General features: G+C 49.7%; 2 protein-coding genes, 8 non-coding genes and 1 pseudogene across 11 annotated transcripts; 5 read left to right on the top strand and 6 right to left on the bottom strand.

The window, feature by feature from the left end:
- Positions 1-45: 45 nt before the first annotated feature.
- On the top strand, positions 46-117 carry Trnad-guc (transfer RNA aspartic acid (anticodon GUC)). Its single transcript has one exon. It is a non-coding gene; the product is annotated as a tRNA-Asp (tRNA).
- A 406-nt stretch (positions 118-523) lies between these two features.
- Positions 524-595, bottom strand: Trnag-ucc (transfer RNA glycine (anticodon UCC)). The gene has a single exon. It is a non-coding gene; the product is annotated as a tRNA-Gly (tRNA).
- On the top strand, positions 539-2,409 carry LOC128122492 (60S ribosomal protein L38-like; annotated as a pseudogene).
- Positions 1,076-1,147, top strand: Trnaw-cca (transfer RNA tryptophan (anticodon CCA)). Its single transcript has one exon. It is a non-coding gene; the product is annotated as a tRNA-Trp (tRNA).
- A 3,568-nt stretch (positions 2,410-5,977) lies between the features above and the next one.
- On the top strand, positions 5,978-12,190 carry Aurkb (aurora kinase B). Of its 2 annotated transcripts, XM_052757986.1 has the most exons (9): positions 5,978-6,063; positions 6,211-6,336; positions 7,809-7,911; positions 8,018-8,069; positions 8,244-8,435; positions 8,639-8,777; positions 8,867-9,015; positions 10,826-11,000; positions 11,421-12,190. In XM_052757986.1, the coding sequence occupies exons 2-9, from the start codon at positions 6,289-6,291 to the stop codon at positions 11,580-11,582; spliced, it is 1,020 nt and encodes a 339-aa protein (XP_052613946.1). In that variant the 5' UTR covers positions 5,978-6,063; positions 6,211-6,288; the 3' UTR covers positions 11,583-12,190. The 2 variants fall into 2 exon arrangements, with proteins under 2 accessions (XP_052613946.1, XP_052613947.1); XM_052757987.1 differs by lacking the exons at positions 5,978-6,063; positions 6,211-6,336; positions 7,809-7,911; positions 8,018-8,069; positions 8,244-8,435 and having other exon boundaries at positions 8,707-8,790.
- A 337-nt stretch (positions 12,191-12,527) lies between these two features.
- Positions 12,528-12,634, bottom strand: LOC128123619 (U6 spliceosomal RNA). Its single transcript, XR_008222777.1, has one exon. It is a non-coding gene; the product is annotated as a U6 spliceosomal RNA (small nuclear RNA).
- Positions 12,635-14,060: 1,426 nt separating this feature from the next.
- On the top strand, positions 14,061-16,121 carry Borcs6 (BLOC-1 related complex subunit 6). The gene has a single exon (XM_052757985.1). It carries the CDS (start codon positions 14,334-14,336, stop codon positions 15,417-15,419), a length of 1,086 nt encoding a protein of 361 aa, XP_052613945.1. The 5' UTR covers positions 14,061-14,333; the 3' UTR covers positions 15,420-16,121.
- A 700-nt stretch (positions 16,122-16,821) lies between these two features.
- On the bottom strand, positions 16,822-16,895 carry Trnai-aau (transfer RNA isoleucine (anticodon AAU)). Its single transcript has one exon. It is a non-coding gene; the product is annotated as a tRNA-Ile (tRNA).
- Positions 16,896-17,233: 338 nt separating this feature from the next.
- Trnat-agu (transfer RNA threonine (anticodon AGU)) lies at positions 17,234-17,307 on the bottom strand. The gene has a single exon. It is a non-coding gene; the product is annotated as a tRNA-Thr (tRNA).
- Positions 17,308-17,520: 213 nt separating this feature from the next.
- Trnas-gcu (transfer RNA serine (anticodon GCU)) lies at positions 17,521-17,602 on the bottom strand. Its single transcript has one exon. It is a non-coding gene; the product is annotated as a tRNA-Ser (tRNA).
- Positions 17,603-17,960: 358 nt separating this feature from the next.
- Trnaw-cca (transfer RNA tryptophan (anticodon CCA)) lies at positions 17,961-18,032 on the bottom strand. The gene has a single exon. It is a non-coding gene; the product is annotated as a tRNA-Trp (tRNA).
- Positions 18,033-24,233: the final 6,201 nt, after the last annotated feature.

Raw genomic sequence — 24,233 nt, 5'->3', positions numbered from 1 at the left:
CTGGAACCCAGATCAGGGATCTGGAGAAGCGCTGGTACAGCTCAGTCCTCGTTAGTATAGTGGTGAGTATCCCCGCCTGTCACGCGGGAGACCGGGGTTCGATTCCCCGACGGGGAGAGCTGGCAGTACTTTTTGTTAACTTTCATACACTTCGAGGAGACACTAGGCATTGCCAGTCGTAAACTTCGGCGAGCTGCTGCTGCTCCCGAATGTAGAGACCAGGTGATTCAACCTTTGCTTTGGCCCCCGGGGCATCTGGGTCAGGATTTGCATCGCCACCCGAGCAGTGTCTGTGGTTCCGGCGGACCGAGTGCACACACCCGGGAAAGCATACAGGACACAGGGCAGGACCCTGGCCAACGACCGGGGTTGTGGCAGAGTGGTGAGCAGGCAGGTCTCCGCGGACTTGGAAGGAAAGGTTCCTCTGGATATTTATACCCACCATCTATTTGGCCCAGGAGGAGGTGCGGGGAGGAGGGGAAGAAAAGGGAAGGGGAAAAAAAAAGAAAAAAAAAAGTCCAACTGCGTTGGCCGGGAATCGAACCCGGGTCAACTGCTTGGAAGGCAGCTATGCTCACCACTATACCACCAACGCAGACGCTAGTAGTCCTCGCTGCGATCCAATTTATATTCATCTCCATGCGTATTTTTGATGTCATTATGTCAAATTCGTGATTATACCGAAAGTACGAGTAAGAAAAACAGAATCCAGAGAAACTAATTTTTTTTTTGTCATTAACACATCTGGGATTAAGTGTAAAACTCTGTTTAGGAGTCAGTGACAACATAATGACATCTCTAGGAAAATAAAAAAAGAAGACCGTCGTTCCAAACGTTGAAGTCGCTTTTCTGAATGAGCTTAGTATGGCCCAAGGCTAATGAATTTGCCTTTCCGTCAAAGATGCATAAGCCCATCCCATCGTTTAACCGTGGTTGATTTCCGTGTGAGCGCGAGCCTCCCTCGGTCTGGGAACCGTGTGAGCAAAGCCGGAGATCCATCCCGAGGAGAAATCGGCCGTGCTCGCTGCGGAGGAGGCTTCTGTTCACCGGGCCCATCAACCCCAGGGCGCACGGAGGCCTCGTGGCGCAACGGTAGCGCGTCTGACTCCAGATCAGAAGGTTGCGTGTTCAAATCACGTCGGGGTCATCGGCTGTACTTATTTTCTGGTTATGTGTGCCTTTACAGAAGAACCCCTTCCTTTCTGCTCTACTACATTCACACTTTTTCTCTCCTAGACGCTGTGAATTCGGGTCAAAATTCGGGTCAAAATTTTAACGCCTTTTTCCGGTTTCTGTCAAAATAGCCATGCCCTTTACTTTAATAAATAGATATCCTAACAGTAATTGTTAATGACAGTCGCCCAACTCTTGTTCAGAAAATCTATTTAAGGCAGTAAATGTTCTTTTTTCGGAAAACCTGTAGCAATAGTTAATCACTTTAAAAACAATAATATTGTTTTTAATTACATTATCCCAAACCGCTGTTTTCGCTTTAGATCTTTCCATTTATGTTTACGGGTGGGGCCCACAAGTTTGTCCCTTATTTTTACTCAACATCTGTATGAAAAATACAATTATATATTCCTTAGGATTGGAGCGACAACCTAAAATTTTATGACACTTGTGTAAAGTATTACGCAATTCTTCTGAGGTTGGACATTTAGCTCTCTAGTTATCTGCACTTGTTCTTACTATTTAAAATGCTGCCACCAGGGTCGCCTTTTTGCTGGTTCGTTTGGTATGTTGATTTGGAGTTGGGGGCGATTGTTGGGGTTTTTGTCTTTTCTTGAGTTCTCCTGTAGCCCAGGCTGGCCCGAGAGCCCTAGGTAGCTGATCTTGAACTCTTGATCTTGCTGTCTGCAACTCCCAAGAACCGACTTTACAGGCGTTCGCTCCCAGGTCATATCATTTCCTTTGCCTTTACTGAACAAGATCTGTGACGTGAATTCCTGGAGTCTCAGTTTTTGGTTAAAGGTTTTTCTTAGCTGTCCTAGTGATTTTAAGGGGCTGTGAACCTTTTTCAAGCCTAAGTGAACTTCCTCCCACCCCCCAGTGTTGTTATATTTAAAATTAAAGTCTCGCTGCTATGTGTTTTGGGTGCAGTCGCCAGTGTGGACCGCCCAGAGCCATACCTCAGAAAACTGAGGAAATCAAGGGCTTTCTGCTCACAGCCCGGCAGAAGGATGCCCAATCCGTCAAGATCAAGAAGATAATGTGGAGTTGGAGGTTCGCCGTGCCGCAGGAGTCTTTGCATCCTGTCATCACAGACAAGGAGAAGCAGGAAAGCTGAAGCGGTCCCTGCGCCCTGGTGTGGCAGTGAAGGAGTGGAATGAACCAGACTCAGCATTTGACTATTTAAAAAAAACCTTGAAAAGTTAAAAATAAAATAAAATTCCATTTTTTTTGTTTTGTTGTATTTATTTTATTTGTAATCCTGGCTTGGAACTTACTGTGTGAACCAAATGGGCCTGTGCTTCAGTGATCCTCCGGCCTCTGCCTCGGAAGAGCTGGGATGACAGGCGTGAGCGAGCCGCTGTGGGTGGGACCAAAGTCTAAACGTACTTTCCGTCATCCCTGATGAACTTTGGATAGAACGCAGAGTATCGCACATAAAGGATGCTCCTCTCCACGCTGCTCCCTCGGAGCCATGGACATTTTCGCTACCTTCAGTTTGTTTTTAAAGGGGGAAAAGCAGAACAAAAGCAAGAAAGAAGTGAAAGAGAAACCCAAGCGAGCGAATGCTTCTGGCCCAACCCACCTCCTCCCACACACACACACACACACACACACACACACACACACACACACACACCATACACAACACACACACAACACACACACAACACACACACCATACACAACACACACAACACACACACCATACACAACACACACACACAACACACACACCATACACACACAACACACACACAATACACACACCATACACAACACACACTATACACACACAACACACAACACACACACACCATACACAACACACACAACACACACACCATACACACACAACACACAACACACACACAACACACACACAACACACACACCATACACAACACACACACACAACACATACACAACACACACACACACACACCATGCACACACAACACACACACACCACACACACACCACACCCACACACACACACACCATACACACACAACACACACACCATACACACACCACACAACACATACACAACACACACACCATACACAACACACACATCATACACAACACACACACTATACACACAACACACAACACACACACCATACACAACACACACACAACACACATACCATATACACACAACACACACCACGCACCATACACACACAACACACACACACAATACACACACCATACACAACACACACACCATACACACACAACACACACACCATACACACACAACACACACACACCATACACAACACACACACAACACACACACCATACACACACAACACACAACACATACACAACACACACACCATACACAACACACACACAACACACACACCATACACACACAACACACAACACATACACAACACACACACCATACACAACACACACACCATACACAACACACACAACACACACACCATACACAACACACACACACAACACACACACCATACACACACAACACACACACAATACACACACCATACACAACACACACTATACACACACAACACACAACACACACACACCATACACAACACACACACAACACACACACCATACACACACAACACACAACACACACCATACACACACAACACACACACACAATACACACACCATACACAACACACACACCATACACACACAACACACACCACACACCATACACACACACAACACACACACAATACATACACACACAACACACACACAATACATACACACACAACACACACAACACACATATACACATACCACACACACGCCACACACACACACCACACACACCACACAACACAAACACACCACACACATCACATACCACACACACACCACAACACACACATACACATACCACACACACACCACACACCCCCCCACACCACATACACCCCCACCCCCCCACACACACACACAAGCCTTGTCTTCCCACATAGACATGGCTTCACATCCTGGCACGTCTTTGCTCCACAAGCAACACCTTTGTCAGTGGGGCAGGGTTCCTGGTGAGGACTCTGGGCTCAGAACACTCCCCGCACAAAGATGCCATGCCCACCAGAATCTGGGCTCCTTCGCCTGCCTCACTCCCTCCGCCTTGTCCTGTCTGTGACAGACCAGGCCCTTAGTCACAGGCGCTGAGACAGTAGCCACCCTCAAGGCCACTTGGCCAGAAGAATCCACATTTACCATTACTCAAGAGATGGAATGAAAGTCAAGAGTTTACTCAGTGGGAACTGCTACTTTATAGAATTTGAAAACTTATTTACTTTTTCTTTGAGTAAATGGCTCCCAGTGTAGCCTGGAACTCCTGGCAATCCTCCTGCCTCAGGCTCCAGAGTGCCGGAATTACAAGCCTGATGTTAGAGTTAGAAACATTAAAGGATCTTTAGGAACAAAATAGTAATCCTGCACAAACAAAACATTCGCAGGAGAGTGGGTTTTGAGTGGGCCTAGCCAAAGAATGTAGAACACGCTGGTTTGGGGGTCTGCCTTCACACACCACAGCTCTCTGGGAAGCAGCACAGGAAGATCCACCGCCAAAAGCTTTCTAGGAACTTGAAGGACGTTTAAAAAGAAAACAGTGATGGAATAAACAAGCTGGTAGTGTGTGCTTGTAATCCAAGTACTCGGGAAGCTGTGGTGACAGGGTCAGAAGTTCCAGGCCAGCCTGGGCTGCATAGTGACTTGGAGGCCAACCTGATCTGAACAGAGAGACTTTGTCTCAAACAAAACTCAAACACAAAACGGACAAGGAGAATAGAGGGCCCAGAAATACAGGTCCATAGTCATGAATTCTACAACCATGGATTCAACAAACTGCTTGTCTGTCTGTCTGTCTAACCCACGCATCCGCCCATCTCATCTAAGAGATTGCATCTGGATTGACTCCCTGCATCACGCTCCCTCACAGGAGCTTACTGCTGTTTCTCAGCATTTCCGTAGCATTAGGTAGTTAGGTGAGCTGGGGGTTAGCCAGAGCCGGAAAGAACTACAGACAATGCAAATACTGTGTCATATACAATATTATGCCTGTTTATGTCAGGGACCTGCGCACTCTGGGTTTGGATCACATGGGTCAGTCCACAGACAATACACCAAGGATATTTAAAGAGGACATACAAAGATTATATTCAGGGCAGCATTTAATTCTCCTGCGGACCACACAGTTTTGGTTTGGTTTGGTTTTGGTTTTGGTTTTATTCGAGACAGGGCTTCTCTGTCTAGGCCTGGTTGTCCTGGAATTCGCTCTGTAGACCAGGCTGGCCTCGAACTCACAGAGATCTGCCTGCCTCTGCCTCCCGAGGTAAACCAGACAGTTTAACCAATGGTGTTGGCATTAGTCTCTCTCCATCTGGCAGAAAACAAAGGTTTTACACACACACACACACACACACACACACACACACACACACACACACACACACACACACACACACACACACACACACACACACTCGCTCTGTAGACCAGGCTGGCCTCGAACTCTCGGATCCCCGTCTCTGCCTCCTGAGATCTGGGGATTAAAGGCGTGCACCACCGCTGCCCCGTTTAAATATTCAGGTTTTTTTTTTATAAGCGAGAAAACAGAAGTTGTGAGGATCTTGGGACCCAGCCTCAACCTAGAGAAACCAGCCTCTTAAGCCGCACCCTTTTTTTTTTAAATTTGTTTTGCACCTCAACGAGTTACGTCACAAGAATCGTAGCCAATGAGAGTGGGTTTGGGTGCAGCTCAGCCAATGGGCTCAGAGCGGGAGATTTGAACGTGCCGGGGTCACGGAGCTGCGGGGCAGTTCCTCCGCCCAGCCGGCGCCGAGTGGGGATCGTGGGCTCCGGAGGGCGCAGGTGACCCACGGGGTCGGGCTCCGTTGGGCGGGCCACGTGCCTGCCGGGCCGCCTAACGGGAGGGGTGCGGAGAGGGGCGCGGGGGTGCGCCCCGGCCTCCCTCGGCCTGCGTGCCAATTCGCTTCCTTCCGCTCGCCCTCCCCGCAGATCGGCCTCTGCACCTCCTGCCTCGCTCGCCGCTGCCTCCCTCTCCGCCCCGCGCTCCTGCGGCTCTTCCTCTTGAGAATGGCCCAGAAGGAGAACGCCTACCCGTGGCCCTACGGCTCGCAGACGGTAAGGTCCTGGCCGCACTCCTCGCCCCACCTCCCGGAAGGCCAGGCCTTGGAGTCCGACGTCGGGCCCTGCAGATGGCCGTCCTCCGAGCGCTTCCGACGGCTTCCCCAGGAGTTGGCTGGCAGAGCCCCGTCTGATCACATGCAGGCTTGTGGTTTCCGATGGGGCCGACCTGAGCCTGAGGGCTTCTGCAGAGCTGAGCCTGCTTGTCACAGACCGATAATAACTGGGACTGAGCAAGCAGCAGCGTTGTGCTTTCAGACCATGAATCCCACCCTCTAGTGTGAGAAAATTAACTGCACGGAAATTAGAATAGAATAGAAAGTTACCGGGTCAAAGGCCCAGGATGGTCTGTCTAAATGTTTGTGAGGCTGGATATCAAACCCAGAGCCTCACGTTTTTGAGGTACCATGGAGGTACACTCCAGCCTGGGATTTATCTTAATGAGTGGTTGGAACTAAGGATCCAAATAGATTTGAAGTGTGTGTGTGTGTGTGTGTGTGTGTGTGTGTGTGTGTGTGTGTGTGTGTATTAACACATGGGCCAGTCTATACTGGTATCATTGGGGAGGTTTGTAGGCACACTGGGGCCTTCTCTTGGCTGAAGAAATGAGCTAGTAAGCACGATACTGCACACCTCTAATGAGCTTGGTAAAATAACGGGACCCTGTGCCCTCCTCCAAAATGAAGAGCCCTTCACAGTCTGTTCCCTGTCGGTGGGACCTGGGCATCCTGGACAGTCCGTAGGCTTCCTTGTCCCAGTTTCTTCCCGCACGGAGCACTCACCGGGTAAAACTGACAAGTGGAGTCTGAATGAGACACCGCTGTTCCGTGTACCTTGGTCACGACCAGAAGAACTCAGACAAGTTTGAAAGGGAAGAAGTGGCCCAAGGTTGTCAGTATCCCTCTGGTCTGTTATTATAAAGGATTAAATACTGGTGTTGCGGCTTCATGAGCTCAGCTCATGTAAGCCTGGATGAATGTGGTGATGTGTGTAGAGCTATCCAGTTTGGACTGTGCCAGGCTTGAGAAGGTGGCCTGGGCCAGGGCCAGGGGAATTGTTAGCTGTCAGAGTGAATCTTTTCCCCTGGTCTTGGGTTGTTTTTTCATTCACTCGTTTACTTTGCTGTTTTTTGGTTGTTTGGTTGGTTGGTTGGTTTTTTGGTGGGGAAGGTGATGTTAAAACAAGGTCTTATTTAGCTCAGACTGGCCTTGCACTGACTGTTGAGGATGGTCTTGAACTCCTGACCAGGAGCCTCCATCTCTTAAGTGCTGGGGTTTCTTAATAACCCATTTCTTGTGGAGCACTGAGCAGCCCTTTGGGGCGAGGTAGCCAAACCACGGTGTGTCACCGTCGTTCTTTGAACTGTGAGTGGAGGGGTCCTGTAACAAGTAGCTGAAATGATGCTTGTAGCACATTCCGGCTAGGCCACAGGGACAGGGACACCCTCAGACCCACCCTTTGCTCCTCAGTCTCATTCGGGCCTCAACACCCTGCCCCAGAGAGTCCTGCGGAAGGAGCCTGCTGTGACCTCTGCACCCGCCCTCATGAACCGGTCCAATGTCCAGTCCACAGGTACCTGGGACAGTGGGGAGAGGATTGGCCAAGGGACCAGAACCTAAGGGAGGGTGCAAGGGGACAATGTCAAAGGAGGAACTCAACATGCCTGCTCTCTCTTTAGCTGCCCCTGGCCAGAAGTTGGCTGAAAATGTCAGTCGGGGCCCCACTGCCGTGTAAGTACCCCAGAGCAGGTAGGGGGACTTGAGCAGTGGTCAAGCCGAAATGGGGGAGTTAAGGGGCGTAGGAATAGAGAGAAATGCAGACGGTTGATGAGAGAAACCAAACACCTTGAGAGTCTAAGGCAGCCAGCGCTGAGCTCGCTCCCTTCCCCCCACTTTTCCAATCAGGCGGTCCCTCACTATTGATGACTTTGAGATCGGACGGCCTCTGGGCAAAGGCAAATTTGGAAATGTGTACCTGGCTCGGGAGAAGAAAAGCCATTTCATCGTGGCTCTCAAGATCCTCTTCAAGTCTCAGATTGAGAAAGAGGGAGTGGAGCACCAGCTGCGCCGGGAGATCGAAATCCAGGCACATCTGCAGTATGCGGCTCACCCCTGGCCCTGACCCTGGCCCCTCTGCCAACCTGATCACCTCACGTTCCTACTTGTGCAATCCCAGCCCGGTCGTAGTCCGCCTGGACCACCTGCCCAGCTCCTCCTTACTGCTCCCACCCTGATCTAGGTCTCTGCCATCTGTCCTGTCTCCTAGATGCGAGCCAAAGCTTCCTTTCTCTTTGCCCCAGACATCCCAACATTCTTCGGCTCTACAACTACTTCTATGACCGCCGGAGGATCTACTTGATACTGGAATATGCCCCGAGGGGAGAGCTCTACAAGGAACTACAGAAGAGCGGAACTTTCGATGAGCAGCGGACAGCCACGGTCAGGACCCGGTGTGGGGTTTGAGGCTGGGACTGGGGCTGGGGCTGGAAGTGAAGGCCTGGTTGACCTTGTGTTGTGGACCCTCGCAGATCATGGAGGAACTGTCGGATGCGCTGATGTACTGCCACAAGAAGAAGGTGATTCACAGAGATATAAAACCTGAGAATCTGCTGTTAGGTCTCCAGGGGGAGCTGAAGATTGCGGACTTCGGCTGGTCTGTGCACGCCCCTTCCCTGAGGTATGGTGGGACTGGGGGGCTGTCCCTGGTGTGAGACTGTGACATTCTGTATAAAACTCTCCTGTGTCTTGTTCCTCAGAATGAGGTTTATCTCCATGTAATATCATAGCGATATCTTTACAGAAATAGGTGACCCAGTAATTCCTGCCCTGAATTTTCTGCTCTTTTTCTATTAAATAGAGTGGGCCCACTTTTACATCACTGTGAAAACTCCCACACTACTGATTGGTTGATTGAGACAGGGTCCAATGTAGCACAGAATGGCTTCAAACTCATTATATAGGCAAAGATAACCGTAAATTTCTGATCATCTTTGCCTTCACCTCTAAACATAGTAGGATTACAGGTATGTATCACCATGTCAAGTTAACCCCTGCCAATCTCATTTTAAGGAGATATGGTCTCACTGTGTTGCCCAGACTGTCCTTAAAGGCCCAGGCACAAATGCTTGTCTGGTATTGCAGGCCTACGCTGCCATGCCTGGTTACCCATGTCACATTTTATTTGGTTTTGTTTGGTTTTACAGTGTTGAGGATGGAATCCAGGCATTGCCTATGCCAGACACATGCTCTCTCCCTGAGACACATCCCTCAAAACCTCTTCCCAGTTTTTGAACTTGTTTTATTTTGGTTTTTGGAGACAGGGTTTCTCTGTGTAACCCTGGCTGTCCTGGAACCCACTCTGTAGACAAGGCTGGCCTCAGACTCATAGAGATCCACCTGCCTCTGCCCCCCAAGTGTTGAGGTTAAAGGTGTGTACCACGGCTGCTGCCTGGCCTCTTCCCTCCCAGTTTTGTTCTGTTTTTTTTTTCTTTTTATAAGCATTTTTTAAATAATTTATTTATGTGTGTTGGTGTTTTGTCTGCATGTATATCTGTGTGAGGGTGTCAGATCTTGGAGTTATAGTTGTGAACTGCCATGTGGGTGCTGGGAATTGAACCTGGGTCCTGCAGTCAGTGCTCTTACCTGCTGAGCTATCTCTCTCTCCAGCCCCTTCTTCCCAGATTTTAGACAAGATTTTACCCTGTAGCCCAAGGTGACCTCAGACTGACAATTTGCCTCAGCTGCCCAAATGCTGGGATTAAGCTAAGTATAGTGGTTCATGCCTTTCAATCCAGCCCTAGGGAGACAATGGTAGGTGCGTCTCTCTGAGGTCAAGGCTGGTCTGGTCTACCTAGTGAGTTCCAGGTCCTCCAAGGCTTTATTATAAAGAGACCCTGTCTCAAAAGAAACAAAACAAAATGCCTTACCAAGTACTGGGATTAGAGGTGTATATCACAGTATCCGGTGACCCCATCATTGTTTAGAGATTCATGGTATTACACAGTAAAAAATATAATCTGGACTTATTTAAGTAGTGTATGCTCAGTGGGTATCAGAGATATTTTCTGTTTTGTCTTTGAAATGAGCATTGTCCTCATCTCTGATTGTTTTATTTTTTTATTTATTGAGATTAAGATAGCTGGGCAGTGGTGGCGCATGCCTTTAATCCTAGTACTTGGGAGGCAGGCCGATCTCTGAGTCTGAGGCCAGCCTGATCTACAGAGTGAGTTCCAGATAGCCAGGGCTACACAGAGAAACCCTGTCTCAAAAAGCAAAAAAAAAGATTAAGATAATCCATTAGTGTGTGGCCATCTCTGACACTTTGGCTTATATCACTACTACATCCTACTCCAGATGCTCAGTCTGACTTAGATGGACAACTCCCCCCGTCCCCAGTGCATCCTGGGGTCTCTGGGCTGCCTATTGTCAAGTAAAGAGAAAAGAGAAGCTGATTTTGGGGACCCTACCCACTTCCCTCATCCCACCAGGAGGAAGACCATGTGTGGCACCCTGGACTATCTCCCTCCAGAGATGATTGAGGGGCGCATGCATAACGAAATGGTAGATCTATGGTGCATCGGGGTACTCTGCTATGAACTGATGGTGGGGAACCCACCCTTCGAGAGCCCTAGCCACAGTGAGACATACCGTCGGATTGTCAAGGTAGGATACCTGCCTGGCTCTGTGTACTGTGGAAGCCAGGTCTGGGGTGAGCAGAGTGGACTTATAGGGTTCTTCAAAGTCTCCCTGTTTTGTAAATACTTATTTCTCAGACAATTTCATACATATATACAATGTTTCTGGAGCAGATCTACCCCCCCCTTTCCTAACACCTGCCCCACCCACCTTCATGTCATGAACTCTTTCTTTTTATAGCCCCCTGAGACCAGCTACTGCTACCGGCATGAGCCCTAGCAACTCCCTGTACCCACACTCCCAAAGGAAAATGTCTTCCTTTCCCCAGCAGCCATCCAGTGTCAATAATGCCTCCTCTGGGGCTTGCAAAAATCTCTTGATCGAATGAGTAGTCAAGGCAGATGTAGTCAGGGTAACACAGACGGAACCTTTCTCCCTTACCTGCAGGTGGACCTGAAGTTCCCCCCTTCTGTGCCTGAGGGGGCCCAGGACCTCATCTCCAAGCTGCTCAAGCATAACCCGTCAGAACGGCTGCCGCTGGCCCAGGTCGCTGCTCACCCTTGGGTCCGGGCCCACTCCCGGAGGGTCCTGCCTCCCCCGGCTCTTTAGCCTGCTTCTTGATTTGGTCCCTGTCGTTGGCTCGGTTTTGTTTGTGTATCTGTGTATGTGTTGGGGGAGGGGGAGGGTGGTTCACAACTGTCCCCAACCCCTGTTCTAGGGACTCTGACCCCTCTTCTGGCCTCCACAGGCAAAACCAGGCATACATGTGGTGCACATACATGTAGCCGAAACATAAAGTTAAAACAACAACCCAAACAGAGCTGGAGAGATGGCTCAGCAGTTAGGAGCACTGGCTGCTCTTCCAGAGGACCTGGGTTCAATTCCCAGCACCCACATGTCAGCTTCCAACCATCTGTAACTCCAGTCCTGGGGAATCTGGAGCTTTCTAGCCTCTGCAGGCACTAGGCATGGTACACATATATGCATGCAAATATGGTACACATATATGCAGGCAAAACACCCATACACAATTAGAATCTGAAGAAACCATGTAGCCTGATTTCCTTCAATTTTCCAAATTTGAATGTTGTTTTAAAAATACCATATGCCAAAAATGCATCTAATAGTTTGTGAAACATGCTTAGCCTAGCCTATCTTAAATTCAGAAAAATTATGTAGCACAAAGTATATTTTATAATAAAGTCTTAAATATTTCATGTTTTTGAATGCTGTATTGAAGGTAAAAAATAGTTGTTACACTTTGGCAACATTGTGAAGCAAAAAAAAAACAAAACAAAACAAGTTCGCTTGGCATGTTGGTACATGCACCCAATTCCCATTCATTCATTCATTCATTCATTCATTTATTTATTTATTTATTTATTTAGGTTTTTTGAGACAGCGTTTCTTTGCGTAGTCCTGGCTGTCCTGGAACTCACTCTGTAGACCAGTCTGGCCTCATACTCACAGAGATTCACCTGCCTCCGCCTTTGAAATGCTGGGGTTAAAGGTGTGTGCCACCATCACCCAGATTGCATTTATTTTTATTTATTTTAAAATATGGAACACTTCATGAATTTGCGTGTCATCCTTGCACAGGGGCCATGCTAATCTTCTCTGTATCGTTCCAATTTTAGTATATGTGCTGCCAAAGAGAGCACAATTGCTTTTATTTTTAAAGGAGAGAGAGTATAAAGTTGGGTAGGTAGGGAGGTCGGAAGGATCTGGGAGGAGTTGGGGAGGGAAAACACAATTAAAATATTGTTATAAAATATTTTTAATAAAAAAAAATCTATTAGGGAAAGATTCTGCAGATGTACACTAATTGTCACACCAAATGTCATATTATTTGAATTTAAAACCCATTTTGGTGGTGGCAAGACACACCTCTGGCATGTTTTACGATTCCTTGGATTATGTTTTTTAAAAAGAAAAAAGAACTCAAAAGACTTGCAAAAGCCGGGCTGTGGTGGTGCACGCTTTTAATCCCAGCACTGGGGAGGCAGAGGCAGGGGGATCTGAGTTCAAGGCCAGCCTGGTCTACAAAGCAAGTCCCTGGACAGCCAGTGCTGTTGTACAGAGAAACCCTGTATTAAAAAGAGAGCGTGAGGAGGGAGCGAGGAAGGGAGGGAGGAAGGGAGGGAAGGAGGGAGAGAGAGAGAGAATAGCGAGGAAGACCACAAGGACAGTCAGGGTGGAGGGGACTGCAAAGGTCAACGTTGGTGCTGACTAAAAGGGAAAGGAAAGATTCTGCAATGGTTATCAGCAGTGATTGTACAAACTTTTCACATAGGATTCCGTTTCAAAAGCAACAGCAATCACATCTATTATAAGCCAAGGAAAAATATATTAATAATTTGTTTTGTTAAACATAAGGGACCCAGAACTTTGGTTGTGTTTTGCAGCTGACAACTTTTCTACCAACAATTTGCCTTTGGAGAAAATCTCCACCCTCTACAGAAACTACAATGCCCTGCCAGATGTGGCAGCTGCCTGAATCTTGGTCTCGATCTTGGAAATCTTCTTCCTTCTCGTTTATTTTAGCCCAGTGTCCCCAACCCCGCGCCCTGACGCTTCTTGTTTGTTTCAAACCTCTTTAGGTTTAGGGTAGCCGCTCTTCCCTCTGCCTGCAAGATGGCTCTGGTGCTCTGGACGGTTCTTTGAGTCTTCCCATCAGAGAGGCCTTGCCCGACCGAGGCCTCATCCCACTAGTACTACTTACTCTCCATCACAGCCCTTTATTTCCCGCAGAGTGCTTATAAAAATGTCTCATCTTTTCATCTGTTGAATATTTCCTTTTGTGACAAAATCACGTATTATCCTCTAATGAGAGAAGGCTCTACGCAGAGGGGACAGGGGGCCGGCGAGGGACAAAAGGACATTTAAGTCCACAGGCCTTGCTGCAACTCTGTCCACAGTGGTCCAACGACCCGGCCTGTCCACGTCTCAAGGGTAGAACGTACTCCCATCCCAAGAACCCCCTGAAATCCCAAGAACGCTCCCCAGCTGGGTGCGATTCTGGACCACACCGCTGCGGACCTAGAGTCTGGCTCCGCCCCCGCGGGACTCGGGGGGGGGGGGGGGGGTTTCAGATCTGCCCCTTCAACTTCCCGAAAGGGCGGGCCACAAGCACAGCGGTCACCTAGCGGCTACCCGACTGGCTTTCACGTGCGCTCCGCGGCTCAATAACGCCTCTTCGTCCGGAACTTCCTGGGGCGGCGACCAATCACAGAGTCCTTCCTGTCCGTCCCTGTCTCAGCCGGCTGCCAATCGGAGCTTCTCCGCCAACGCCCCTTAAAGGCGCCGCCGCTGCCGCGGAGCCCCGCGAGCCACTTGAGGTTCCGGCCCCCCACCCGCAGTATGGAGGCCGGCCGGGGGCGGCCCGGGCCGGAACCGGAGCTTTCGGCGGCAGCCGACCCTCAGGCCGCGGTTTTCAGCCACAAGCCGGTCCGAACGCCCTCGAAGCCGCCCTCCGTCGTGCGGGGGTCCGGGGAGGAAGAGGCTGCGAACGTTGGGGTCGCGAGCCGTCACCCGCGAGCGTCCCCGAAGACGTCGAGCGGCAGCATCGTCCACCGGCCGGAGCTAGACGCTTGCGAGGTCCAGCCGGGCCTCCGGGCGACGCCGTCACGGGCCGGGGGTCTCCGGGGGCCCGCGGGTTCCGAGCACGCCCCGCCCCCGTCCTCCTGCCACCGGGAGCCGGAGCCCAGCGAGAACCAGCCTTCCGCCCCGAGCGTCTGCCGTCGGGGGAGCCCGGGCGGCGTCGAGATGAACGTGGAGCCGCCGCTGCAGGAGAGTGAAGAGCCCAACGAAGAGGAGGAGGCGGCGGCGGCGGCGGGTCGGGCTGGCCGCTCGTTCCCCAGCCGCCTCCAGGACAGCCGCAGCCTGGACGGGCTGAGTGGGGCGTGCGGCGGAGGGGGAGCCTCCGCCAGTGGCGAGGCCGGCGCGGGCGGAGGACGACGCGCCACCATCTCCAGCCCCTTAGAGCTCGAGGGCACGGTGAGCCGCCACGGCGACCTCACCCACTTTGTCGCCAACAACCTCCAACTCAAGATCCGATTGAGTGGCGCCCCACCGCCCCTTCCGCCCGCCTCTGTGCGGCCCTGCCTGACGCCCGCACCCACTCCCACTATCCCTCCCATCGACCCCGACGTGCTGCGGGATCTGGAGCGGCTGAGCCGCGACCTGGGCGGCCGGGTGGACCGTCTGCTTCGCGGGCTGGGGGGTGCGGTGCAGGAGCTGACAGCCTTGAGCGTGGGCTGTATCCAGACCTACCGCGACGCGGTGGATTCCTTAGGCGAAGCCGTGGACATGAGCATCAAGGGCATGTACACCTTGCTCGCGCGCTGCGAGGAGCTGGAACGGGCTCTGCAACCGGTCCAGGGGCTGGCACGCCAAGTCCGAGATATCCGACGCACTCTGGAGGTGTTGGAGGCCCTATGCAAGTGACCAGGAGCACAGAGGAGAGGCCATGCCTAACCTGGCCAGGCCAGGGTCCAGGAGGACCCTAAGGATTCTTCAAGGAGCCCTGGCGGAGACTGCCGTCTGTGGGGGAGGCCTGTGCGTTAGAGGTTCTTCCACAAGCATTTAGGTGGCCTGTGCCCATTCTAAGCATACGGAGTGTGAATGGGGAAGTTGTAAAGATTTTCCTGGTGGGAAGGGATGTAGCTCTGCTTCTATTCAGTTGGCCATCTGTAGCTACCCTGTACCTCCTGACTCTTCTCCCTAGCTAGACCGCCATCCTTGGGAACACAGGCCCTTAGATCTCTGCTGGGGCGTGGGGCAGACCCCCACGTGTAATGAGAAGAGAGGGGAAGTGGCCACAGCCCGCTGTGGCTGTCCTGATTCCAGTGATCAGATATCAAGTTCCAGGGGCTTTCGGAGGTCGAGTGGTCCTTGGCCACACACCATGCAGGCCCGGGCGCACATCTGCAAATGCATAACCTCCTGCTTCTTCCCTCTGGTCCCTAAAATGCCACGGGGTGGAGCTGACAGGAGCACGTTTCTTGGCGGAGGGGGTGAGGTGGGAGGTGTCTCACTGCCCTCAGTTCAGGTAGAATTGTTGCTGGGTTTGAAGCCCACCTGTTGGGAAGTATTCTAATCAGTTTTGGCTTTCTGAGTTTTGTGGAATTAAAGTGCCGCTGCTGCTAAGGCTGAGCCTGTTTTTGTGTGTGGGTCGAAGCGGTTGACAAGTCAAAGGAATGGGGATGAAGGGCGGGGTGGGAACTGGGAGTGTGGGGGAGGAAGTCTCCGGCTAGAAGGAGAAGGATATGGGTCCTGAGTCAGATCGGAAGGACATAATTACACAGAGGACCCAAAGAGCCACTAAAGGCAGAACCTTGCAGAAGCAAGGGTCTTCAGAGGAGAAGGGCTTTTCTGCTCCGGATGGACAGTCAGACGCTGAGCAGATTGGTTATCTTGGTTATGGAGGAAATATAAACTCCTGACAGCTCTGTCCTGGCCATATCGGAGCCCTGTCACTTGAGACAATTGTGTCCCAATCACAAAGGCTGTCGTCTCCTTACAATTTACACAGCACATTCAGGACTACATGTTATGATCATAGAATCTCCAAGATCACAAAAGTGGTCTTCCCACCACACAAGACACTCCCACATTTTGGATATATTCCAGTACATTTGTTTAGTTCAAACTGTTTCATGATTAGAAGTACTACTTTATGTGTTCTTAGATGTCTCCTCGGAAAAATAATTAAAACTAGTAAGGCCACCTTGCTAAAAAGAATAAAACTGAAATCAAGAATAAAAGTCAAACTGAGAATTTCATACCTTCGTCTAATAATGCAGAGAAAGAAACAGTATATATGAAACTCCAAGAAAATGAACTATTGTGGCCCGTACGGGGATCGAACCCGCGACCTTGGCGTTATTAGCACCACGCTCTAACCAACTGAGCTAACCGGCCAGTCGTGAAGATGTTGCTATTTTGAAGTCATGTAAATAGATACACATTCCTACTCTCCAAAAAAGTCAAAGTCATTTTGAAAGATGAAAAAACAGAATATCCAAACCAGCCAAGGGAGTACCACCTCGAGTCAGCAATCGAGTTGCAATTCTGACAAGCCCGAATGATGCGATTTGGGCACTTGTTTGCCGGTCAGGGAGTAAATGAGAGGTTCTAGCACCCACTCCGAAATACAAAATCACCAGAACGCCCGACACTGGGCAGTGAGAGCATCGACGTGACGTTGAGGTCTTAAGATGTGTTGGAGCTTTTCTTGTTTCCGTAAAAGTGAAGAACAGAGGCACCGCTGGGATTCGAACCCAGGATCTCCTGTTTACTAGACAGGCGCTTTAACCAACTAAGCCACGGCGCCCACATGGTGGTGCAACACCTTCACTACTTGGCCAGGTCAACTCCAGGGCAGATGAACAAACAGGAAACATGTCTTAGTCGTGCTGGAAAAGGTAGCAGAAAGGACCGAACACCAGGGTGGGTTGTGAAGACTCACTGATTGCGGAGTTATGCCGGCGGTAGAAATCCTTGTCTTTAAATTACAAAACTGAATGTAGACCTCGGAAGCTACACACGACGAGGATGGGATTCGAACCCACGCGTGCAGAGCACAATGGATTAGCAGTCCATCGCCTTAACCACTCGGCCACCTCGTCCCCGGGATCTCCATGTGGATTGGCTTCTCTGAGACCTGAACCCTTACGCCCGACAGGCGCCCTTTTTGCACTTCCGCGAACGTGTCCGTCGCTGCAGAGCGTACTCGCCGAGCGGTTCTATCCCTCGGCGGCCGGGGACACTGACTGTTCCTACTTCGGCGGGCTGCCCTTGGGAGCCCTGCTCTTTGCCCAGAATTACCTGGATTATCCGCAAAAACACTCACGAGATCACTGAGCTATACTGACAGGGCGCCGACGAGATTGGGCTCCCGAGCTTCTCGTTCTCGTTCTTCAAGAGATATTTCGTCTTTGAGCACTGGGACAAATAAGGGAAACTAAAACAGGAAAAAGGGGAAGCTGACCCCGACGTGATTTGAACACGCAACCTTCTGATCTGGAGTCAGACGCGCTACCGTTGCGCCACGAGGCCGGCCGGCCACGGTCGTGTACAGGTCACCTCATGGCTACTCTAGGGAGGCTTCCCCCGCTCCGCAGTCACCCCCCACCCACGCTCACCTCCCTTTTTTTTTTTTTGAAATGTTCCTGGAAACCCGAAGAATGGACGGACCTCTCCCCTGGGAGGAAGCCCCACAATCTGAACTCAGAGCAAGCAGCTTCACAGCTCTGGCTCCATGGCCTCCCCGAGACTGTCCCTGGAGTCCTGAAGGTCACGTGAAAGGAGGTCAATGGTGCTTCTCTCTCCCGAAAGGCGAGCACTGGTCTGAGCCTCGGCTATCACACTGCTAAGGCCTGGTCTTCACTGGATCCAGACCCTCAGCCGTTTGTTGGCCCTCCCCGCGTCTCTCTTCGCCTTCAAAATGTTTTCGTCAGCGGCCTGTCTTCTCTGGCTCCAGCAGCTCTCAGCTGTACACAGCCGGGCCTCCTGCATCTTGCTCACAGACGCTGGTGTGGGCGCCTGTGCACACCTCCCCTCGGCTAGTCTTCTCTTCCTGCCGGGTCTTCTGCACGTGCCATGACAGGCCTGTGGAGATGGGAGACTCCTGACCCTTCCCTCTCCCTCACATGCGGTTCCCAGCCCCCCATCCCATCGTTCCATTCCCTTAGGAATTCTGCCGGTGCCCATGCCCGTCCTCTCAGCCTCCCGGGCTGGCTTGCTATATCAAGCTCCTCTCTGATCTCCTGGGCTCCAGAAGGTCCTCCATCACTCACTGCCTTAAAATCAAAGGCTCTTTGACGTCCGGATCAAGTCTTAGCTTCTTGGGTTTACAGAATCAAGAAGTTGAGCTGTTAATGCTTGTGGGCCCTTCATATACAATTCATATATAGGCTGGCTACTTAGTACACTTACGTAATCCTTTTTTTTGGTAAGTTTTTTTGTTTTTTGAGACAGGGTTTCTCTGTGTAGCCTTGTTGTCCTGGAGCTCTCTGCGTAGACCAGGCTGGCCTCAAACTCACGTAGATTAGCCTGCCTTGCTTCCGGAGGACTGGGACCACCACTGCCGGCCGGGTTTTGTAATCTTATCGTTACTTTTTTTTTTTTTAGAATTTATTTTTATTATTTTAATATGTGGGAAGGGTATGTGCACATAAATGCAATTGTCCACAGAGCACAGAGGTGTGGGATCCCCCGGAGCTGGGGTTACAGGCAGTTGTAAACCACCTGATATGGGTCTTGGGGATTGAACTCTCAGATCCTCAGAAAAAACGGTATGTGCTCTTAACCATTGAGCCATCTCATCAACCTCTACTTATTTTGTTTGTTTGTTCGTTTGTTTGTTTTAAAGACAGTGTCTCAGTTGCCTAAGCTGGCCTTGAACTTGGATTCCTTTGGCTTCAGCCTTCCTAGTGCTAGAATTACAGGAATACGGGACTAAAACTAGCTTTAAAGTTCTGGTCATTTAAAAAACAAAACAAAAAATCTTTAATCCCAGCACTTGGGAGACAGAGGCAGGCGGATCTCTGTGAGTTCAAGGTCAGCCTGGTCTACAGCGTAAGATCCAGGACAGGCACCAAAACTACACAGAGAAACCCTGTCTCAAACCACCACCCCCCAAAAAAAGAAAAGATGGTGGCCTGGGCACATGTACTCAGCACAGATCACATGCCAGTTTGCCGGCGGTTCCATGATGTGCCAGCAGCTCATGCCTGACCTCTGTTGGCACTCCCTCTTAAACTGCCAGCTCTGTCCCACCATGTGGGTGGTCCTCAGCACCTCGGGTTCATTAAGCCTGGAGGAAGTGGAGGAGTTAAGCAGCCCCTACCGTTGGTCACTGGTATTGGAGCGGTAGTGGACAGGCTGGTCAAAGCATGAAGGCAGCCTAGCATTGTTCGTTCGGGAGGGTCTCGATCCTTGATTCAGGTAGTCTGGTCCTGAGATCCGGACGTTCCCGGAAGGCAGATTCTCACATCCGGGGGAAAGCATTCTTTTCTGATCATCCCCAGTGGTGCACCTCTCTGGAGATGTTAGCATAGGCCTCCACTGTGATGTCCACAGGCTGCCAAAGTGAGTCCATTCCTAGCAACCCATCTGGAGACCAACCCAGTAAGTCTAGGGTGACGCTGATGCCCAGCACATGTTGAATGGAATGCCTATGCCCAGACTCCAGAGCAGCTGCCTGAGAAGGAAGCATGTCTCCCAGACCCTGGCAGTGCCCAAATTCAGAGATGTATATATACTCTTTTGTCCCTTCCTAACAAGGGTGAACTATCAGATAATGTTCTGGGTCACTTTTCCTGATTGTTGTCATTACCGTCTCCCTGCCCCCCACCCCCGTGTGTGTGTGTGTGTGTGTGTGTGTGTGTGTGTGTGTGTGTGTGTGTGTGTACCACAAACATTAGGAGAAATGAGTCACCCATAGTACTTCCTATGGCCACAGAGTGGCACTAAAACTCAGAAACAGCTTTTCTAGGGCAGTCTCCTGAGAACCAAGGTCATGGAAAATAACAGGACAGACCTACAATGCTCAGTCTCGTTACCATAACACGAAGTGTAATTACCCTGGTTTCTACCATCTAGTGACCCCCACAGGCTGGAACCACTATATGCAGAAAAGCCCAAACTCCCAGATGGATGCTAGAACACCAGACCCCACAGCCAGACCCAGATCTTTTTCCTCTACATATTTCTCATGGAGGCATCAAGGTTCATGCTGGTGATCCCAGAACTTGGGAGGCTGAGACAGGAAAACTGCTGTAAGTACAAGGCCAGCCTAGAATACTCAGTGAACTTCAGGCTAGCCAGGACTACGAAGTGAGACCTGTCTTGAAAAAAAATAAAAATAAAAAATCAGTACCTCTTGATCCCCTCCAATCCACAGCTTGATTCCCTCTGATCTGAGTCCCAACCTATCCCTTCTAGATCTTCCCCATTCATCTTCTACTTAAAATCTGTTTTCCGAGCCGGGCGGTGGTGGCGCCAGGCGGATCTCTGTGAGTTCGAGGCCAGCCTGGGCTACCAAGTGAGTCCCAGGAAAGGCGCAAAGCTACACAGAGAAACCCTGTCTCGAAAAACCAAAAAAAAAAAAAAATCTGTTTTCCATGTTGCAGCCAGAGGCTAGAATACAAATCTGACTATGTCTTGCGCCATGGCTGCAGAAGCTGAGAGAATTCAGCTCTTGTTTACCGCTCCAACATCAGTCTGATCTTCTCTCCCTCTTCTGTCGGCCCCAGAATCCCTGGCTTCCTTTCTGTCTGGCAAACACAGCCCTTGCTCCTCCCTCCGTCTGGAATGCTGTTTCCCCAGATCTCCACAGAGCTGGCTGACTCCTGCCCTGGGATCTTGGGAAATCTTCAAAAGCATGCCCTTGGCTTTTTCTCACTCTTCATCCTATGATACAGCGTCTTCCGCCTGGGAATAGTCAAACTTGCTACACGGTCACCATGCTCAACCTCACGAGTCGCAGGCAGGGGAGAGACAGGAATCTCCCATCCTTTCATCTCTGCGCCCTAAGCATGCTTGCATGTTTTACTGCACCCTTAACTTCCATGATGGAGAATACAAAAAACTCATCTCTTGTTATTAAAAATAATAAATAAATAATAAATGTAGGTGGTGAACGAACACCTTTGACCCCAGCAGAGGGAGGGGCAGAGGCAGGAGGATCTCTGAGTTTGAGGCTAGCCTAATCTACATAGTGAGTTCCAGGAAAATCAGAGCTACATAGTGAGACCGGTCTCGAACAAAACAAAACAAAATGTCTGTTAGCCCTGGCTGTCTTGGAACCCACACTGCTCTTGCCTCTACATCCAAAATGCTGAGATTACAGGAGTGTATCACCACGTGGAGCTAAGAGGTGGTTTGATTAAATTAATTAACTAGTTAATCTACTTTTTAATTATTTTTATTTTATGTACATTGATATTTTGCCTGCACATATATGTTTGTGTAAGGATGTCAGATCCCTTGGAACCGGAATTATAGACAGTTGTGAGCAGCCATGTGGGTGCTGGAAATTCAACCTGGGTCCTCTGGAAGAGCAGCCTGTGCTCGTAAACGCTGAGCCATCTCTCTAGCCCTAAACTTACTTTTAAAGACTACCACCACCTCCCCTACCTCCGGGATATGTTTTCTTTTTTTAAAGACTCCACACCCCTGCCCTGAGATAAGGTTTCTCTGCGTAGCTTTGGCTGTGCTGGAACTCAATCTGTAAACCAGGCTGGTCTCGAACTCTTAGAGATCCACCTGGCGTCCTCCACCTTCGCCCAGCTCTGGCAATTTAAGTGTGTGTGTGTGTGTGTGTGTGTGTGTGTGTGTGTGTGTGTGTGTGTGTCTGCCAGAAGAGAGCACTGACTCCCCTGGAACTGGAGCTACAGGAGGTTGTGAACTGCACACTATGGGTGTTAAGGACCTGAATTTAGCTAGAGCATTATGTACTGTTTGTTTGTTTTCCAGACAGTGTTTTTCTGTGTTAACAGCCCTGGCTGTCCTAGAAGCTGCTCTGCAGACCAGGCTGGCTTTGAACTCACAAAGATCCTCCTGAGTGCTGGGAATAAAGGCGTGTGCCATGTGCTCTTAACTGCTGGGCCATCTCTCTAATTTTTGTTGTTGTTGTTTTGGGTTTGTTTTGTTTTGTTGAGATTTTATTGAGACAGGATCTTACATAGGGCAGCCTGACCTAGAACTCACTACATAACCGAGCATGACCTTGAATTTCTGACCCTTTCCTTCACCTCCAAAATTCTGGCATTATAGGTGTTTGCTCCCTACCCAGCTTAAGATTCAGTTTTATATGAAAAAGTTATTATATAGTTTCACTATATAGGATCTTGAGTGGAGGGGCTCAGTAGTAAAGTACTTGCTTAGCATGGTCCAGACCCTGAATTTCTCAGTGCACCACACACACAGAAGTCTTAAATATGTGAGGAGTTGAATAAATAGGGGCCTTTAATGCTATGAATGATTCCTTAGGTTTTAGAATGCTGTTCCATGCATTAGTGATAATACTATAAGGCTCGGAAAGGAGGCTGGGAGTATACCTCAGTGGAGAGTGCTTACCTATACGAAAGAGGCCTGGAATTTATCTCCAACACTGAGAAAAATCAGAAAATTACACTTTCACAACGCTATTATCTAAGTTACAAACCCTATACAAATTTTGTCCAGCATTCCACCACAGTCTTTTCTAATAAAAGTGCGTAAGAGGGTTTTTTTTACCTGGTTTGGGATCTCATGTGTGTGTATGTAGGGTCCTTTTATCTGGTTTGGGATCTCGTGTGTGTGTGTGTGTGTGTGTGTGTGTGTGTGTGTGTGTGTGTCCTTTTATCTGGTTTGGGATCTCATATGGGGGGGGGGAGGGTTCTTTTACCTGGTTTGGGATCTCATGTGTGTGTGTGTGTCCTTTTATCTGGTTTGGGATCTCATGTCATGCCAGATTTGCCCCCTTCATTCAGAACTCCTCAGTCTTTCATAACCTTTAACTGAAATATTTTGACTCTGAGTTCTGAATTTTTTCACTACTTGGCTTAGGAAAAGGAAACTCATTTATTACTCTAGGAAGACAAACACATTTCTTCTCGGTTTTGGTCAGTTCCTTAAAACAAAAATTTAGGAATTATCTGTTTCCAAAACTCTCCTTTGATATTAGTTGTGTTATCCTTTTTATTTATAGTACCCATTAACTTGCAGGGCTTTTTTTTTTTTCCTTCTTCTTTTTAAATGTTTGTTACCGATCTCCCTCCCTAGATTATAAAACTGGAGGGAGAGACTTTAGTTTATATATCAACGTACTCTCAGAGCCAAGCACAGTGCCTGGCATTTGGGAGCCGTCAATAAAGATTTGTTGAATGAATTAAATCAGAAATACCTCTGAGCCTTGTCGTTTAGACGGGCTGAAAGGTAAAGAAGAGGAGTTCTTGAGAGGAGTTCCGTTGACAGTGGACTCCACTGTGAACCGGGAAGGTGGTGAGAACTTTCCAATCAGCCCCAGATCTGTCCGGTCGCCCTAGGAACAGGGTCTTGGTCTGTAACTGAACAATGTCCGGGGCCTGACATCTCAAAGACTGAAACGGATGCTGGGTCAGCATCCCAGCCTGGGCTAAACCTCCCGGGGACTCAAAGCTGTTGCCGTCCATCGCTCACTTCCCGAAGCCCTCGCCTCACCCACATCCTAGTCTAGCCCTCCCACGGCTGCGCGTTTCTGCGCTCGCCAAATCTCTCATTAAACTGGGAGGC

Source organism: Peromyscus californicus, unplaced genomic scaffold (genome assembly GCF_007827085.1).
Source record: "Peromyscus californicus insignis strain IS unplaced genomic scaffold, ASM782708v3 Scaffold_3__1_contigs__length_106647218, whole genome shotgun sequence".
In the NCBI taxonomy this organism is placed as follows: domain Eukaryota; kingdom Metazoa; phylum Chordata; class Mammalia; order Rodentia; family Cricetidae; genus Peromyscus; species Peromyscus californicus.
This window is presented reverse-complemented; position numbering and strand designations above follow the sequence as displayed.